The sequence below is a fragment of the Ylistrum balloti genome, unplaced genomic scaffold, assembly GCF_031769215.1.
Source record: "Ylistrum balloti isolate Yb309-2 unplaced genomic scaffold, AGI_CSIRO_Ybal_v1 Utg369642, whole genome shotgun sequence".
NCBI lineage: Eukaryota > Metazoa > Mollusca > Bivalvia > Pectinida > Pectinidae > Ylistrum > Ylistrum balloti.
In genome coordinates, this window is record NW_026781902.1 from 736,596 (window position 1) to 755,847 (window position 19,252).

Consider the following 19,252-nt stretch of genomic DNA (forward strand, 5'->3'; position numbering starts at 1 on the left):
ATTTGTTTAAGGATTTTTTTTCTGGTGGAAGAAAAGTTTTTTAGGTAGTAATGAAAGTTTTTTTTTCTAGAAAACAGAAAAATACATTGGCTGTTGGTAAGATTAAGAGATATGTAACCAGAAGTATCTACAGTGTGGTAAAACCTATTGTGTAACTGTTGATAACTGCTTTTCTGGGCATATTTGACCAATTCTGACACAAGAAATTAAAGTATTGTGAATATTTTAGACATAAGATTTGAAAACGTTTTATTCAGTAGGTTTGGTTAGTTAGCAATCAGAATTTAAAAGACTGATTTCTTGTTTGCAGACTGCCCTCTGGCCATTGGTAACTCAACACTGCCATCCCTTCCGGCTGACCTGTTCTGTCGTCTCCCCAGTCATTGTACTGGTGTAGACTGTTGTCTCAATATCGACTTAATCTCTCGCACTCTCAATGCTTATGTGGATTTGGATTCCTGTCATTTTACCCTTAGTTTTGGCATTGAAAATCTACAGCATCAAATCACGTTGTTTACATATGAATGGGGTAAGTCATGATCACAAAAATTGGGAGAAATTTTATCGTCTTGTCTTTTGTTAAACTTACATGCCATTTGTACATGTCGGATGAAATATATGAAATAGTGCATGATTGGAGAAGATACCCTGTCTTTATTCAGCAATAATCTTTTCGGAGCCTATTCCTCCAATTAAGGGATGCATTAGCTTGTTACAGAATAATGAATCCAGTTATTAGTTGGTAGTGATGTAGAACAGCAATAGATATTGGTGGGCTTATTACTAGACATGTAGGCTTATTGTCAGAAAAATATGGTAATTGAATAAATTTTAATAGATTGGTGATCTTGTGGAAAATACCAATTCTTCAAGCAATTTGAGATATAGTCAAATCTGTTATCTCAAAGACTCCATTTAATGAAGACCCCTGCTAACTTTACACAAAATATTTGAGCTCGCTTAAATCAAATACTTGATAATTTTGAAGTTTCCCTCGGCCCTGCAGAGTTCGAGATAGTAAGGTTCAACTGTTGTATGAAAAGAGACCTTCAAAGCAAAATGTGTTGTGAATGGGCAATGGAAGTTATCATATAGGTTTGAAGGACACAATATCTTCTTGGTATGCAATACAAACACTCTGTGAAAGTTGTGCTTAATATCTTATTAGTTCACCATATAAATTATATGAGGGCAGAAGCTTGGTTCTTTAGATGTGATGATGAAAGAGAGAATCTTCTAAACAGAGAATATACAGTTACTGGAAATTTATTAAATTTAATAGGATTCAAATGTTTGTATTAATATGTACTAATTAAATTTCTAGGTAAACAGGAACATATATACTTGAATGGCGGCTTCAGATTGGAGTAAGTGTTTCTTTTCATTTAAACATTTTCACCTCTTGGCTCTTATAAACAAAATGTTTTCCTGGCAAAAGTTTTAAACCTCTCACATGCTACTGTTATATATGTGTTGAATAAGTGGTATGTTTTTCTACTCAGTAGAAAAATACAATACATTACATTAAAAGTTTATATTAGTGTCACACATCAAAGATACAATCAATAGATAAATTCAATACAATTGGAGGATGTCCAGCCATATTTGGTTTATAGGACACTTCATTTTTATTTTTTCAAGGGTATTAATAAAATCATTTAAAACCTAGAACTAGAGCCATTGTTCTTTTGCATTGTAAAATTGATGGTTTCAAGAGGGAATCTGTGTCAACAATTATTGTTATTTTCTGTATTATAGTGACTGTCTTTATGCGAAAGCTATTATTATGTGGAACATTTTCATGGTGAAAATTGAATTTGGATTGATGTAAGAGTTGGGAATCAATTCTTAAAGATGAACAGTTAAGAGACAGGAACATATCATTTGAAACATTCATGAATGATAACTATTTAGATATAGAGCTATATCAATATTTCTATAATTTCATATAAATGTAGTTCATGATGAATTCATAATTTATTTATTTATTTAGTTTTGTAACCTCATTAAGTTGTTGAAGTTTTGCTGTGATGGTCGAACCAACATAAATCTTGACTGATTAATCAGGCGTTATATACCCTGAATCATCTTCTTGATTAAATTGTATAACACTACTTTGTTCCATATCAGTTATACCATAGAAAACAATGAGGCAGACAACACCTTTATCTTCAACCTGAACATCAGCCTATGTTTGGAAGGACTTTCAGGGAGCTGCATGGAGCACATCAGAATATTTAGAAATGCAGCATTACCTAAACCAGGCTGTAATTGGGCCATGGGTTTCCGTATTCCAGGTCAGTATTATACAGCTGTTTCATGCCTTTGATATTAGTCAAAAGTGTGACTTCTGTTTCCGGAATCATCCTATGTTATCATATATAGGCAATTTATGCTTAGAAAGTCATACACTTGTCTCTCTAGATGAGTTTAAGACATTCCAAGAATAAGAATACCAGCTGTTTGTTTACATTGGCAATCATGATCAAAAAGCAGTTCATCATAATCATTTGAAAGCTTGGGAACATGAGGATGTTCCATGCCGGTCAACAGTTTGACTGTTGACTGGGCAAAAGTTTGACTGTTGACTGGGCAAAAGTTTGACTGTTGACTGGTCAAAAGTTTGACTGTTGACGCAGTTTTTATACCAATTTTCCCAGGAAGCAGTTGAAAATGCTTAATTCATATTTAACTAAAGAGTCTTTAACAATGAAAGTCGGAAGTTATTATATCTTGATGAATGTTAAACAAAAGCTAGTTCCATTATGGATCAATACTTGGAAATATATTTTATTTCCTAAGAAGACTTCCAGTTGAATTAAAAAAAAATAAAACCATTTAAAAACAGATTGGAATTAAAATTTAAAAAAAAAAAGATGAAAATAAAAATGTTTGTGTATTAACAACCATAGACATTCAGGACCATGGGCTTTTCATACTGCTAAAATTGTTTGATATGTTAACAACAGTATCTTTATGAGAGCTGAAAAATATCATGAATAATTTAATTGCTTACCATACCATGTAATGCCCACATACTTATTCTGTTTGTGCATTAAATGTGCATCTTGATGTTTTAGATTTCTCTGTGAATGATTGGATAACCAACAATGGTTTGACCATCGGTCAGTCTCTATCCCGTTATTATGCTGCAAAGTTAATGGAGTATCTGGGCGTGGCTAAATACATGCAGCGCACTCCCTGCCAACGTGTCAGCAGCTACTACAATCCATCACAGAACCAGTGGAAAAAGGGTAGGTATATCTTCTGACTACTATCTACACATAAAATTTATATTGTATACAAACTGTAAACAATTTTCTTTTCTGATCGTCAAAGTTTTCATCATTTTTTCTGACTCGAAAAATTCTCCGATAAATGCAGTTCATTTTTTGTTATGTTATGTGTGATTAATACAGAATTAGATAATTTCTATGTGATGACACTGACCATCTATTGTAGACTGTCCTCTGGACATAACTCTCCCTGATATCTCATCTGTACCGATGACGTGTTATATTCCGGACTATTGTACGGGGGTAGACTGCTGTTTGGACGTTGACTTCCTGGGCATGTCTTTCCATAGCTTCATCCTCTTGGACGGCTGCAACCTAACCTTACAAATCGGAATAGAACAACTGGCACTCAATGAGTCCTTGAATGGTTACTTGTTTGGTAAGTGACAAACACTAACAAACAAAGCATGTGCAGTTCATAGTGATGTTACCAACTGTTATTATTAATATTAAAATAAATGATAAATAGCACTGAAATGAGATGAAATATGTACATTTACAGTATTTTTATTAAAAGTGCTATTCACTTGTCAGTCTTATGAACAATCTTTCACCAATAATGCATGTAGAATAGACGATTGGAAAAATGATTCTGTTTTAAGTGTTGTATGATTTACCTGGCATGTTTATTTTAGGGACAGTAAGACAGCTCTATGTGGAAGGTGTTCTGAGGATAGAGTGAGTATATACTTATTATACCTGGTAGTTACAGTGTTTGATAAATAGTATGTGGGTAACAACACTTGACCATTCAGCAAAGATACTGACTTAAAACATTAGGCAGTGTGTCATTTTTCATTTATCAGTTTGACAAATCAGTCGAGGATTGCTATGTACCAAAATGTGGACACAATGGCTGATCTTATTTAATTTGCTTTGTAAATGAAACTTTAAAAAGGCTAATCGGTTTTCAGAGTTAAGTAACCCTCATTACACCATGTAAGTTGAGTTAAAACACACCTGTTACAACTAATTTACACCTGCTACAATTAAATTGTGTTAAAATACATCTGATTTAACAAATTCACATCTGTTATAACTAAACTGTTAAAACACACCTATTATAACTGATTTAGACCTGTTATAACTAAACAAAATTGTGTTAAAACACACCGGATATAACCCTTGTCAGTGCTATGATATAATTTAGGTTTGCAAAAAGTTGATTATTGTCCACAGCTACCGGATAGAAGATCTGACTGTAGAGAGAAAGTACAAGGTTGATGTCAACATCAGTATCTGCCTGAATGCTGACCCGAGTGTGGCCTGCCTGTACTCTGTAGAGGTGTTCCGTAACACACTTCTTCCAAAACCTTTGTGTGACTTCAGTGGAGACTTCTCTATACCAAGTGAGTTATATTTTAACACTATGTATTCATCATCACATGATATCCTTTTCTCAATTGTCATATATATCTTTAAGCTAGTGTTATATTAGTTAGGAGGCATATCTTGTTAAGCATTTATGTCTCCTACTGTCCTGAATAAAGTATGATTCTTTAGCTGAATCTTCTGTGTTCCAAAGGCAAGATCACCACACCATGAATATATATCCTTGTCTTACATGTCTTCTTTTGACAAAAATAAAATTTAATAAGATATAAAAACTTGTCTCGCAGAAATTTCCTTTTTCGTGTGGCAAAATAAGAAAAAATATGTATATATCCACACATATTTATCTTGAAGGAAGTATTTGTGAAGGAAACCTAAATATGTTTCATTTTCTGTAGATATGTCCACAAATACTATATCGTTCTCCTGTAAAGCCCATATTCCTAGTCTGAGTAAGAGTTTACCTCTCTCAACTCCTTTTAAAGGGTAAATACAATAGCCACTATTTCCAGCTTTGTTTAGAAACAAGAACTTTATCCCACATGTACTCACTTTTAAATTATTTCAGATTTCTCTCTGGTTGAATGGCTCACAAATAGAACCATAGCAATTGGGTCTACACTGGCCGCAGCTGTGGCCCAAGAACTGATGGAGGAACTTGGACTGTCCTCATTCCTCAAAACTGACCAGTGTTCGTTGTCCTCGGATCTGTTTGCTAATGCTGACAATGGATGGACCTCTGGTAAATCCTGATTATACTACCTCATATTAAGTCATTACTTAATGTGTTTGAGAGAGCTGCTTTTATCATATTTTCCAAAATCTTTCAAATAATACATTTGTGATATAGATTTTAAAGTGCTAGATATAGTTTTATGATATACCACTTTACTGTATGAAAATATTAAATTTCTTTTGAAATGTTGATAATTCTGAACTTCTTGTGATTTCTTAACTTTGCTTGGCATGATTTTCTAGAACTAGGCTATTCAGGACATTGCGAAAGTGTGTTCATTTGCATGTTAGAATAAAACAAGAAAACAGTGTGAAAATCTCATACGTACAAATGTGCCTATAACTTTCCTCAAGAAAATCAAAAAAGATAAAAGATCAAAAATGAAAAAAAAAGATGGAAGACCAAATGTTGAATGAAGTCCTTTGAATATTTTGGTTTTGTTTCTTCATTTATCTTATTTATTGCTTTACTTAAAATAGATAGTGATGTTTTTACTCTTTTGTCTGTCAGATTGTCCATTTGAGATGACTCTGCCATCACTAGGGTCTACAGATATCCGTTGTAACTTGCCTAGTTACTGCTCTGGAGTGCAGTGTTGCATGGAGGTTGACTTCCTCTCTCGTAGTTTCCATGCCTATGCCCTCATCAACACCTGTACCCATCAGCTGGAGGTTGGAATTGAGAAGTTTGTCTTTACCCAAAGTCTGTTCAGCTATGAATGGGGTAAGCTTATCCTATTAATCAGTTTATTATGTAGATCATATGATTACTACAAGGATTGTGTAACATATTTTCACAAGCATGATTAACCCGTTTAGCAAATATTGTAATCACTAATTTGATAATGTTGACATCACAAGGTATTACAATTATCTAATTATTGGAAACTCTCCAGTCATGTCCAGAAACAAATTACACACTTTTTTAAGATATCTGACAATTTGATGAATAGAATCTTACACTTGTGATAATTTGTCGTGAATTATATTAAATATTTATAATTGCTTTTATATATAATTGATAATGCAATATTGTGATATACTTAAATATAGCTGTTTTCTTATTCATTTTAAGCATATTGACATCATTATTTTATTTCATTTTTCACTATAACATCATCTGCAATATTTCCATGACGTTCAGTAAGATCTGTGGTTTAATATTTTATTCACCAGTTTTTCTATTGTAGGAGTACTTTATGTGATTGACATTTTAATACCTACACTTTCTGTTTTAGGTACAAGGGAAAAAATCTGGCTGCTGGGAATGATTCGAGTAGAGTATGTATCTAAAATTTCCTAATCCTTTCAGAAAATTTTAAACAAAATGATGATAATACAGAAACTCTTCATACTTCTGTCCATATATGGTTTCTTTTTCCTTACAAAATTCTGCCAGTGCTAGGTGATATTTCATACCATATGACCCAGCAATAAGCCCATGTCTAGTAAAATGCATACTCATATCTGTTTTTACAAACAAATACCATATTATTGTAAGCTGTGATAAGCCCATCTCCTGAGTTACAGTCACTGGTAATGTGGTGGCTGCCTTGGTTTGATACAAGATAAAAATCTGGTATTGATTGATGTGTTTGTAAGCAATTCCCTTTTAATTTTAACACTGTATTGACCTCTATATTTTATGTCTTAAAATAATTTACACATTTATTGTGTTGATAAAACTGATGATGGAAGTAGTCATTTCTTAATAAACAAATCAAATTATGATTAAGCCTTCAATGTTTTGGTTGATGAAATCATGTTATTATCTTACCATCAAGTTGGGAAGTGGGACATCTGATTATGTATATTGTAGGGCTTATTACCAGACATTTGTCTATTACTGAGAAAGATAGAGTAAGCTCTAACATCTTTAAACAGAAGTCTATCATCTCATATGTACACTAGGTAATGTTTTATAACCTTGATGTGACCTTGGCATGACCTTGATGTGTTATAGTTTTACCTTCACTGAGAAGTCTCTCATCTCATATGTACAATAGATAATGTTTTATGACCTTGATATGACCTTTGTATGACCTTGATGTGCTGTAGTTTTACCCTCACTGAGAAGTCTCTCATCTCTCATGTACACAAGGTAATGTTTTATGACCTTGATGTGACCTTTGTATGACCTTGATGTGTTGTAGTTTTACCCTCACGGAGAAGTCTCTCACCTCCTATGAACTCAACATGAACATCAGTGTGTGTTTTGAAGCCCAGGACAGCTGTTTGATGAGTGAATCTGTCTTCAGAAACACCGAGTTACCTAAAGTTTTCTGTACATGGGGCAGTGGCCTCATCATCCCAGGTAAGGAAAATTGGAACACTGGCTCTCTAGTAACAGACATTATAATGAAGATTCCTTATTATCCTATCTGGATAGGATAACGAAATGCACAGAATGTTAGCTGGAATTACTCTTTTTAGTTTCATGTTGGCAGAAATACTGAAAATGATTTTGAAAATATGAAATTGCCATTATAAAATATCTACACCCAAAATACAGCAGATGACATTGAAATCTTGCTGCTATGAAATTTTCCCAACTGCTTCAACCTGATGTGTACCTTGGTATACAATTTTTTAAGATATATCACTGATTTCTTAGCTACCATGTGGAAAATTGTTTTTATTTTTAATTCCTTATTTTTAACTTTTGTTTTTTTGCATTACACATATAATAGATTCAGTTTCTGCTTTTTACTTAACGAAATCTTTAAGAAATATTTCAATTTATTTCAAATGAATGTAATTTCCTAATGTGACACTTAACATGCTGCAGGATATTTAAGTTGATGATTTCTTGTTTGGTAGATTTTGACCTTGGAGAATGGGTAACACAGCAGTCTGGAACACTTGGACCAGTTCTAGCCAACACTCTAGCAGACTCCTTATTAGACGTTTTAGTAGTGAAGCCATATCTTAACGATCCTATGTGTTCACTGACCGATTCTGTTTACACACCTGCAGTAGGCGGTTACAAAGATGGTAAGTTACACATTCACATTATATTTTTTCATTCTTCTGCCCCCTTCTTATTAAAAGATAGGGCTTGGGGCTTGGGGGTGGGGGAAAGGGCTTGGGGGTGGAGGAAAGGGCTTAGGGGTGGAGGAAAGGGATCGGGGGTGGATGAAAGGGCTTGGGGTGGGGGAAAGGGCTTGGGGTGGGGGAAAGGGTTTTGGGGGTGGGGATGGGGTTGTTTTTGATGATTACTGGAATTGCTTTGTCTTTAATAGGTTGAAAAATTGATTGTTTTGTGAAATATTACTTTAAAGTCCATCACAATCTTGTTACAGACAAAGAATTTCATTGTTAGTGAGTTGATACAGAACTGTACTGTACTATATATATGATACAATGAATGGTATGTTTGATACAATATGTGATAAATTTAATACAATTTATGATAAAGTTTACTTTGAAGTAATATATAATAAGTTTGATACAATATATAACAAATTTGATACAGTGCCTGAGCAATTTTCTTGCATATATAATGAGTTTGATACAACGTATGATGAGTTTGATACAACGTATTTGTTTGACACAATACATGATATCTTTGACACAACATATAATATGTTTGACACAATATATGATATGTTTGACACAATACATGATATCTTTGACACAATATATGATATCTTTGACACAATACATGATATCTTTGACGCAATACATGAAAAAATATATCACACATGATAAGTTTAATACATATATGATTAGTTTAATGCCAATATAAATTTTGATACTATATGTGATATTTTTGTTGTTATTGTAGAATGTGGTGTATCATTGCCGAGCCTTCCGTCAGGAGTGTCCTGTCACATTCCTACATCATGTTCTGGCATTGATTGCTGTGTAGAGGTTCCTCTCATCTCCAAGTTCATACATATCTACACCGAACTGGACCCTTGCAGCTACATCCTGAGACTTGGCATAGAGAAACTTTCCTTCAACATGTCTCTTATAGAATATGAATTCGGTCAGGAACATATCTTCTTACTTCAGGGAGTATTCAAAATCACGTGAGTATTCATAGTTATGTTGATGTCTTATCTCAAGATAATGTCAGTGTTAAACAGAAAATAATGTCAAAGTTCTGTCTAAAAATAATGTCAGTGTTCTATCTAAAAATAATGTTACTGTTCTATCTCAAAATAATGTTAGTGTTTTAAAACAGTGTTAGTGTTTTAACACAAAATAATGTTACTGTTCTATCTCAAAATAATGTTAGTGTTTTAACACAGTGTTAGTGTTTTAACACAAAATAATGTTAATGTTCTATTTCCAAATAATATCAACATTTTATCTCAAAAATAATGTCATTGTTCTATCTTAAAATAAGTCATACCTATGATTTCATATTTGACTAATCAACAATCTTTTTGATAGTATTAACAGCCACAATTATCATTAATACTCCTTCGTTGACAGATTTGTGATAGATGATCTGAAAGCAGAACGTGCATACCTGCTGAACATGAATGTGAGCGCTTGTTTTGACACTAGAAATGATGATCTTTGTGTGAAAGTACCAGTTCTTATCAACAGCAAATTACCTAAGGTGTTGTGTAACTGGAATCTCGGCTTCAAGATACCAGGTATTACATAGATAACTTTTATATTTCCTTTTTTTTCTTCTGATTTCGAGAGCATAAATTGACATTAATAACTTTAAAGGATTTTTGTTAATTTCTATATGAGGTTTTTAGCCAACCATTATCAGATGGTGGACTATTCAAATTGCCTTGCGTCCGTGGTCTGTTGTCCATCCATCCGTGATCCATCAATCTGTATGCAATTTTTGTTATCGCTATTTCTTGAGAAGTATTGAACAGATCTTTGTCAAATTGCATATGTAGGCCCTTGGCCCCTAGTTGTGAATGTTTGTTTTTCGGACTGATCAAATAAATAAAGTGGCTGACAGGTGGCCATCTTGGATTTCCCAAAATCTAACGGGCACAACTAGGGACTGATGAAATAAACAAAGTATTTGACAGGTGGCCATCTTGGATTTCGCCAAGTGAAGATTGTTATCCCTATATCTTAAGAAGAACTGAATGGGTATCTGTCAAATTTCATATGTATGTTCCCTTTGATCACTCCTTGTGCCCACTTGATTTTGGGACTGATCAGAAGAAACAAAATGTTTTCCAGGCGGCTGTTTTGGATTTGGCAGGTAACGATAATCATTGCAATATCTGCAAAGGAATGTTCAAATATCTTATCATTAAGAGCAAAAACAGAGAAGAGAAAAGAAGGAAAAAGATTCAACTTTTAAAGAGCAAATAAAGGTCAAACAATGGTGGGCTCCAAGATCTATCTGGGATCTCCTGTTTGAAATTAATAAAAATATCAAGATGCTCCTTAAAATATTTTTGATTATCAGAGCAATATATGGCTTCAATTTACCAACATAACGTCAGTCCTTTTTTGCTTCATTTCGATAAAGACTAACTTGAAAGTAGATTTGCACAGAAATAATAGCAAGGTAATGTCCGTTTTAAAAAAAACCACATTGTTGTGATGAAGCCCACTTAAAGGGGGACGAATACCAATAAACTAAAGGAACCCTACTTTGCAGCTTTCGTGATTATGTATTCTGTACTGATCTTCAACCCAGTCACTCTTCATACCTTGGGGTATCCAGTTCAGGAGTAAAGGACACTTGCAACCAACTAAGGAAACAATGGTGTTTGCTGTCTCTCGTATCTTAATATGTTTTTTATGTAGAAGCAACTCTGATGCTGTGAAGTTTTTTCAAATGTATTCAAACGACTAAATGTTGATTGCTTTTTTCTTTTAAGTGAATCAATAGTTGTACAACAAATGAAAAAACAAAGTTTTTTTTTAAATGTCAATGTATAGTTAATAGAACATATCTGATCTGTTTGCTAGATGTTTGTGTATAGTGCGGACCACTCTGATATAATGTAACAGATTATTTTAAATCATTGTTTTTGTGATTGTAGATTTTTCCCTCAATACTTGGCTAACAAGCAGAGGTTATGACCCTGCTCAGAACCTACAGGACGCAGCTTTCATGTACCTGATGCTGGAGTTGGGGATATTTGATTATCTCGATGACGGCCAGTGTGATGCCAGTGTATCTGGATGGCAGTCAACAGGTATGATGTTCGAAAATACACACAACATTATGAAGATGACAGAAATTTATATTGACAAGAAACATGAGAATTTTCAGTTCTTTCTCCTTTCTACAGATTTAAACATGGTGCAAACCTAAATATTTTTCTGTACCAAGTAATAAAAGTAAAGATACAGCCTTTTTACTCCTCTGCATATGATTAAGTCACAGTTATGTTGGAAGAGGGGAGATAATTTGGTAGATCAGACCATGGAAAATTAGAATATAAATGGTGTCAGATATTATTTAAGAATATAGGGGTAGAAAATGGGTTACATTTCTGTAAGATGGATTGTCATGAAGACAGAGTCAGTCTATCACAAAACAAAGAAAAAACAAAGGTTTTTGGTAAAGTGAAAAAAGTTGCACATGAATTTTCATATTTTTCAGAGTAAACACAAAATTACAAATTGAAAGACTGGCAAGATTGACAGTTTCTTTCACTAGATTAGGATTGAGTTGGATGTTGGCAGAACCTATAACTCAGATATCAGGTGTACTTATATCGTAAAATATAGGATAAGTAACAACAAAGTCACTCTTGAGCCAGCTCCATATCTGTAAGAAAACTGAAGTAATGTTGAGGATTTGCAAAGATACTCATGTATCAATTGATTAAAGGTTAATGCATTATTTTATATCAAATTTCATGAAACTATAGAAACATATGCCTTCAATTTAATTGATTGCTTAATTACAGGTTGTGGAGAGAGTCTGACACTGCCAACCCTTCCAGGGAGTACCTCTTGTCGCGTCTCTGACCTCTGTACAGGTGTTGACTGCTGTACAAATGTACCCAAATTGGCACGGAACTTCCACTCTCATCTTCTACTGGACGCCTGTACCCACAAACTTAGCATTGGCATTGAGAAGTTGTTTCTCAACATTTCCCTGGTTGACTACCACTTAGGAGTTCATGATAACTTCAACCTGTATGGCCTGGTGAACATAGAGTATGTAAAAAACAACATACACTTATATATATCATATGAAAAATTTAAAAGTAGATGCGAGTTGATGGATGCCTCTGTACAGAAGAGGATATGTTAGTGTAAATTCACTGTACAAATTATTGAAAGTAAATATGCTATCAGAAGAACAAATTTGTTGAATTGAGAGGAAATGGGAAAATTATGATATTGACAAATGTTAAGTTAATAAGCAATATTGGGAAATCTAATGCAATAAGATATGTTTTAAAAAACACCAATTTATTAGCGTCTCAGTATTTTGTCAACATTTGACTAGAACAGTTTGGATTTTTTGTTTAGATGTTTCAAATTTATATACCAAAAAGATGCACTTTTCACTAAGCTCATGATACAGACATTTTGAGAGGAAGGGGGTGGATTTCTTAAATTATATATTTCATTTTCAAGATTTTTTTTTTGATATGGGAAAATAACAACCTTCAAAGTATACACATGTTAATGATAAAATGTTCCTTTTATGAATTTGGCACAAACATATTTATAAAATGAAAAAATCCAGGCCCTGGTTGTTCATAGGATGGTTAGAGATATTCCTTGGTTAGAGATATACCTTGGTTAGAGATATACCTTGGTTAGAGATATACCTTGGTTAGAGATATTCCTTGGTTAGAGATATTCTTTGGTTAGAGATATACCTTGGTTAGAGATATTCCTTGGTTAGAGATATACCTTGGTTAGAGATATACCTTGGTTAGAGATATACCTTGGTTAGAGATATACCTTGGTTAGAGATATTCCTTGGTTAGAGATATACCTTGGTTAGAGATATACCTTGGTTAGAGATATACCTTGGTTAGAGATATTCCTTGGTTAGAGATATTCCTTGGTTAGAGATATACCTTGGTTAGAGATATACCTTGGTTAGAGATATACCTTGGTTAGAGATATACCTTGGTTAGAGATATTCCTTGGTTAGAGATATACCTTGGTTAGAGATATACCTTGGTTAGAGATATACCTTGGTTAGAGATATTCCTTGGTTAGAGATATACCTTGGTTAGAGATATACCTTGGTTAGAGATATACCTTGGTTAGAGATATACCTTGGTTAGAGATATTCCTTGGTTAGAGATATTCCTTGGTTAGAGATATACCTTGGTTAGAGATATACCTTGGTTAGAGATATTCCTTGGTTAGAGATATACCTTGGTTAGAGATATACCTTGGTTAGAGATATTCCTTGGTTAGAGATATACCTTGGTTAGAGATATACCTTGGTTAGAGATATTCCTTGGTTAGAGATATACCTTGGTTAGTGGTAATTAACAAGTATGAACTAAACATAATTGGAACCATTCTTTATCATGTCATAGTTTTAGGTTTATTGAGAACAGATTGAAATAATTTGAATGTGGGAGTAACTTTTAATGCTTATGTATTTCCAATAGCAACAACTTGGATTTTTCTCTCACCGCTGGTTATTCTAAATAACGTTTGAGCAACTGGGGCCAGCTTGTTAGGAATGTTTGTCTTCAAATAGAAATTCTCTCTTTTTTTATCAGTTACTTCATAGAAGATGTCGCAAGTCAGAATCTGTTTGTCATCAACATGAACATCAGTGTTTGTCTGGATAAAACCACTGTTCCTTGTGCAGTAGAAGTTGTGGTATTTAAGGATGTTCAACTACCTAAACCATTGTGCAGCTATAACAATGGATTCCTCGACAGAAGTAGGTGTTCACCCTTTCTACTACTTTGATCAGTAAAACATGTTAATCTACTCACCTAAAAGATAATGTCCGATTCAGCAGAGTCGAATAAGGAATACCACTGCAACATTCATCTGTTTCTTCATTCAAAAACTTGTCACTGATTTGATGCAAAGATCTTAAAGAGTTGGGAAGCAACTGAGGAAAACGAAAAGTAGCCAAAAGGAATGTCAAAATGTAGATATGGAGTTGCACTTAAATTTTCAGTTATGAAATTATGAAATTTGAAGATTGACTATTCATTCGAAGATCTAATTTTTAATTCACCCATATATATATATTGCTGTCAAATGAGATAATTAACCAATGCTATTTGATTGTTCTGTTCTGTAATAAGCTCACCTTCCTGCCTTAGATCAAGAAGTGATGTGTTTGCCCCCAGGGGTCCTGTAATGAGCCCTCCACCAAAATGTTTGCCAGAAAGCATGTTGAAGGGAAAATATGAAATGTAATGTGTACCTATTTGATTCTTAAGCAATGACATTTTACCAACATGTCACCGAGAGGTATTCATAGAAACTGATTATGTCTTTGTAGATTTCTCTTTGTCACGCTGGATGAGTGAGAAAGGTTTAGCAATAGGAAGTAATTTGCCATCCTGGGGCACTGACCTTCTCCTGCAGAAGATGGGAATAGCTGCCTTAGTTGAAGATACTCCATGTACGCTGAACACAGGACCATATGGAGACTACTCCAGTGGCTGGTCAAGTAGTGAGTAAACTTTCAGTAACCTGGAATCTATACAATTAGGGAGAAGGATGTAGATTTATCACATGATATCTGTTTCATGTAGTGAATATACCCATTAATATTTTTTGTGTATTTTGTGTATATGAAATATAGCCTATTGTAACACCAGAAACTTATGTAAAATTCCTACATATATATGTCAATCCGGTCTGTTCATAATGCAGAGTTACCTACTCTTGCGAGCATTTGCTTGTGACACAAACATCATGGGTAAACAACATTACAGTCAATGCCGTCTCACAAGAGCAGACAACTCTGCAGAATAAGAGCAACAATTTTTGCTGTAAATGTGAATTAATATTCATAGGGTTAAAAAAGTTAATTATATCTCCATGTATATGGTTCTGAGCACATTGATAGATGTGATATATAAACATGTAGAGTTTGTGTGATAAAGTTTTGTGCTATTCTTATAAAGCTTGAGATCAAGAATGTTGCTTTCAGATCATATTCACCGAGCTTTGATAACCATACTTCTAGTACATATCATTTATAGGAAAGTTTTTGAACCAGTCCAGCATTTGACTTTCTACTTTCATTTACAGACTGCAGCCTACCTCTGGACCTTTCCACACTGCCTAGCTACATCTCATGTCATGTTCCTGACATCTGTACCGCTGCTGTTTGCTGTGTCAGATCCGCTGTTTTGGGACGATCTTTTAAGGCCAGTATGATACTAGATGCGTGCAACTACAAGGTCACCATTGCCATTGAGAAACTTACCGTCAACAAGATACTTCTGGATTATAACTTTGGGCAATGGGAGGAGATGGACTTGGGCGGCTTGATTGTTATCAGGTACTGCAGATAGACACAAATCACACATTCCTTCCACTGATTCAAGACAAAATTGTGATTATATGCAAGAATTTAAGAGAGGGGAGCAGCATTAATTTTGATAATAAATTTGAGAGAACATTTGAGTTGTGTGACTAAATCATTGTTTGGGTCTGTTAGTGTTTCATGGAAAACCAAGTTCACAGATTGGTCTATAGTTATGTCCTTGTGCAAAATGCTTTAACCCTTTTGCTCTTAATAGCATTAGGCAGGCCTCCCACTTTTTGTTCTTTAAAGTAGCCACCAGCTACTACAAGGACACCATGTCTCAAAATAACCCTGGCTGTTGTTAGAACAATCAACACAGCAAACAAACAAATACTAGATGGAGAAGATACATTTTAGTGGACATTTTGCTTGGAATTTCTAACACTTGTCTTATATAGTAAAACGTGTTATTGCTACAGGATATGTAATAAAGCCAGTTGTGTTGTTACAAAGGCTAAATGGTTTCATGTTCAAAATGCAAGTGTTTGGTCCTTGGTATGCTTGTATATGCTTTTCCTTCAGAGCAAATTATACTTCATCAATGTTCTTTGGCTGATTTCAGAACTTATGCATACTTTTAATGTACCCAAGATAGGACTTCCAATCCAAATTTTGTAAAATTTTAAAGGTACAGGGAGGATCAATTGTTTCGAAAAATAAATGTGAAATTGAGCAATTTCAGAATTAAAGCATAATGCATACTTTTAATGTACTCCAGAAAGGACTTTCAATCCAAATTTCAAAGGTACAGAGAGGATCAATTGTTTTGAAAAATAAATGTTAAATGGAGCGAAATAAAATGATTTCATTTGTACCTCAGATTCAAGATAGACGACATCACTGCTGAGAAAAAGTACCTGATGAATCTGCAAATGAGTCTTTGTTTTGAGAGTGGTGGAGACTGTATCTGGTCTCACAACCTACTGCAGGACACTAAGATTTCCAAACTGGCCTGTAACTGGGGTGATAACTTCCCAATCCCGGGTAAGTAAACTAGGTCAGGTATAAAACCAGTCATAATAACACAAAGAAAGAACATACAGAGAAACAAAATATACACATAATTATACAAGAAAGTTTGTTAAATGGCTAATCAATATGAAATATCTAAAAAAGAAATATTTCTTTTCGATATGGCTTAAGAATGTCTTTTACCACATTTGGCTATATGTGATGTAGGCCAGTTCTATACATTCAAGATTGAAGTTATATTTATTACCACTGGTCTATTACCAATATTTATGAAATATTTGATAATATTTTGGTGTACAGGTTTCCGTATCAGTAATTACTTATCTGAACGTGGTCTGACTGGAGCTATCCTGTCAAGTCTGGAAAGCCTACAGCTACTGGAAACTCTAGGAGTACTAGAATACATGCTGGAGACACCATGTGACAGAGGAAGCTCACATTTTACACCACGTAATGCAAAAGGATGGACTCCAGGTAAATCTGTTTTCATATTGATCTACATTGGATCAAAAGTAAGTCTCCTTATACTGATCAAAATTGGACTCCAGGTAAGTCTGTGCTTATACTGATCAAAATTGGACTCCAGGTAAGTCTGTCCTTATACTGATCAAGATTGGACTCCAGGTAAGTCTGTGCTTATACTGATCAAGATTGGACTCCAGGTAAGTCTGTCCTTATACTGATCAAGATTGGACTCCAGGTAAGTCTGTCCTTACACTGATCAAGATTAGACTCCAGGTAAGTCTGTCCTAAGTCTGTACTTATACTGATCAAGATTGGACTCCAGGTAAGTCTGTCCTTATACTGATCAAGATTAGACTCCAGGTAAGTCTGTCCTTATACTGATCAAGATTAGACTCCAGGTAAGTCTGTCCTTATACTGATCAAGATTAGACTCCAGGTAAGTCTGTCCTTATACTGATCAAGATTAGACTCCAGGTAAGTCTGTCCTTATACTGATCAAGATTGGACTCCAGGTAAGTCTGTGCTTATACTGATCAAGATTGGACTCCAGGTAAGTCTGTCCTTATACTGATCAAGATTGGACTCCAGGTAAGTCTGTGCTTATACTGATCAAGATTGGACTCCAGGTAAGTCTGTCCTTATACTGATCAAGATTGGACTCCAGGTAAGTCTGTGCTTAACCAAGTAAACATGTCTTTACACTGAATAAAGTTTGGTTTAAGGTAAATCTGTCTTCAAATTGAAATTAAAAAAAATTCTCATTGTAAATCTGATCTCAACCAAGTAAATTTGTACTCCATCTCGTAAATCTCTTTTCAAATAGAACAATGATGGAAACCAGGTAAATCTGTTCTCATTCTGGTTCAGGATGGATTCCAGGTCAGATTTATCTCGAACTACCAATTAAATCTGTTCTTGTACTGGACAAGGTTTGACACCTGGTCTATCTGTTCTTGTACTGAACAAGGTTGGACTGCTGGTAAATCTGTCCTCATCCAGGACAAGTTTGATTCTACATGTATTACAACAGCATAGGATTGTCAATGATTTTAGGTTTCTGAGCAACACCTTACTTGGATTCCACTAAATTACCTTCCTTTGTTGGTATTGCAGAAATGACTCCTTATTTCTTATGGCACACCTTGGTCTAGATGTTATACAAAAAGTAGGAGACAGATCATATGATACAGAAAATCTTACAATTGGTAGCATATAACATTTTCCTGTCTCATGAAGACACTGTATCCCATTTGCTCCTCATAGCATTTGAGTTCGTGATTCTGAGTGCTCAGTGAAGTAGCCACCAGCCATTACAAGGATACCCACCTCAGAACATCCCTGGATCTTCACAGGATGATAAACAGCCAATCTTATTATGTGTATTTAATATCTTCAACATTGTTATTATCTATTATAGTGTGTAGTGACTCGGATGTTACCTTGACAACACTTCCCAGCTGGGCCTCTGCTAACCTGCACAGCAGCTGCACTGGTGTCGGGATGTGTCTGTACCTCGACTTCCTTGACCGCACCATTAGTGCCCAGCTTGAATTGGATGCTTGTAGCTACCAACTCCATGTAGGGATTGAGCGCTTCCAGTTCAGCTTCACTCTATTTGACTTTGAGTTTGGGACAATTCATCGCCTTACGATGTTTGAGATCTTTACATTAGAGTAAGTAATTTGGGTGCACAGGACCCCTCAGAGTAGTGTGACTGCCTTACTTGACATAACTATTCTAACATCTTCTTGTATCCGTCATATATCTGTTAGATAGAACTGAAAAAAAAAAAATGTTGAAATCATATTGTCAATATGTACAATTAACAAACATAATTAGATGAAAAGACATCTTTATATTTCTTCAAGTTTACTAGTTGTGCATTGGGAAGAGATTTTTAATTGATATTAACCATATGACTTCACATAGATCTGGCAACTTCATTTCTGCAGCGATTTGGACCTAGGTTTGCACAAACGTACAGTTTGAGAAACCCTTAGATGAGTGCATATGATTTCAG

General features: G+C 34.5%; 1 protein-coding gene across 1 annotated transcript in view; it reads left to right on the forward strand.

Moving 5' to 3' along the window:
- LOC132554742 (uncharacterized) overlaps positions 1–19,252 on the forward strand; it is a 182,423-nt gene that overhangs the window by 59,868 nt on the left and 103,303 nt on the right. The window contains exons 63-84 of the mRNA XM_060219054.1: positions 311–529; positions 1,325–1,367; positions 2,131–2,297; positions 3,081–3,254; positions 3,463–3,675; positions 3,932–3,974; positions 4,476–4,645; positions 5,197–5,370; positions 5,875–6,087; positions 6,602–6,644; positions 7,517–7,677; positions 8,184–8,357; positions 9,151–9,397; positions 9,807–9,973; positions 11,345–11,500; positions 12,221–12,473; positions 14,015–14,181; positions 14,758–14,931; positions 15,516–15,768; positions 16,616–16,779; positions 17,068–17,241; positions 18,650–18,905. Coding sequence (XP_060075037.1) covers positions 311–529; positions 1,325–1,367; positions 2,131–2,297; positions 3,081–3,254; positions 3,463–3,675; positions 3,932–3,974; positions 4,476–4,645; positions 5,197–5,370; positions 5,875–6,087; positions 6,602–6,644; positions 7,517–7,677; positions 8,184–8,357; positions 9,151–9,397; positions 9,807–9,973; positions 11,345–11,500; positions 12,221–12,473; positions 14,015–14,181; positions 14,758–14,931; positions 15,516–15,768; positions 16,616–16,779; positions 17,068–17,241; positions 18,650–18,905 — 3,805 coding nt within the window. The remainder of the gene's footprint in view (positions 1–310; positions 530–1,324; positions 1,368–2,130; positions 2,298–3,080; positions 3,255–3,462; positions 3,676–3,931; positions 3,975–4,475; positions 4,646–5,196; positions 5,371–5,874; positions 6,088–6,601; positions 6,645–7,516; positions 7,678–8,183; positions 8,358–9,150; positions 9,398–9,806; positions 9,974–11,344; positions 11,501–12,220; positions 12,474–14,014; positions 14,182–14,757; positions 14,932–15,515; positions 15,769–16,615; positions 16,780–17,067; positions 17,242–18,649; positions 18,906–19,252) is intronic.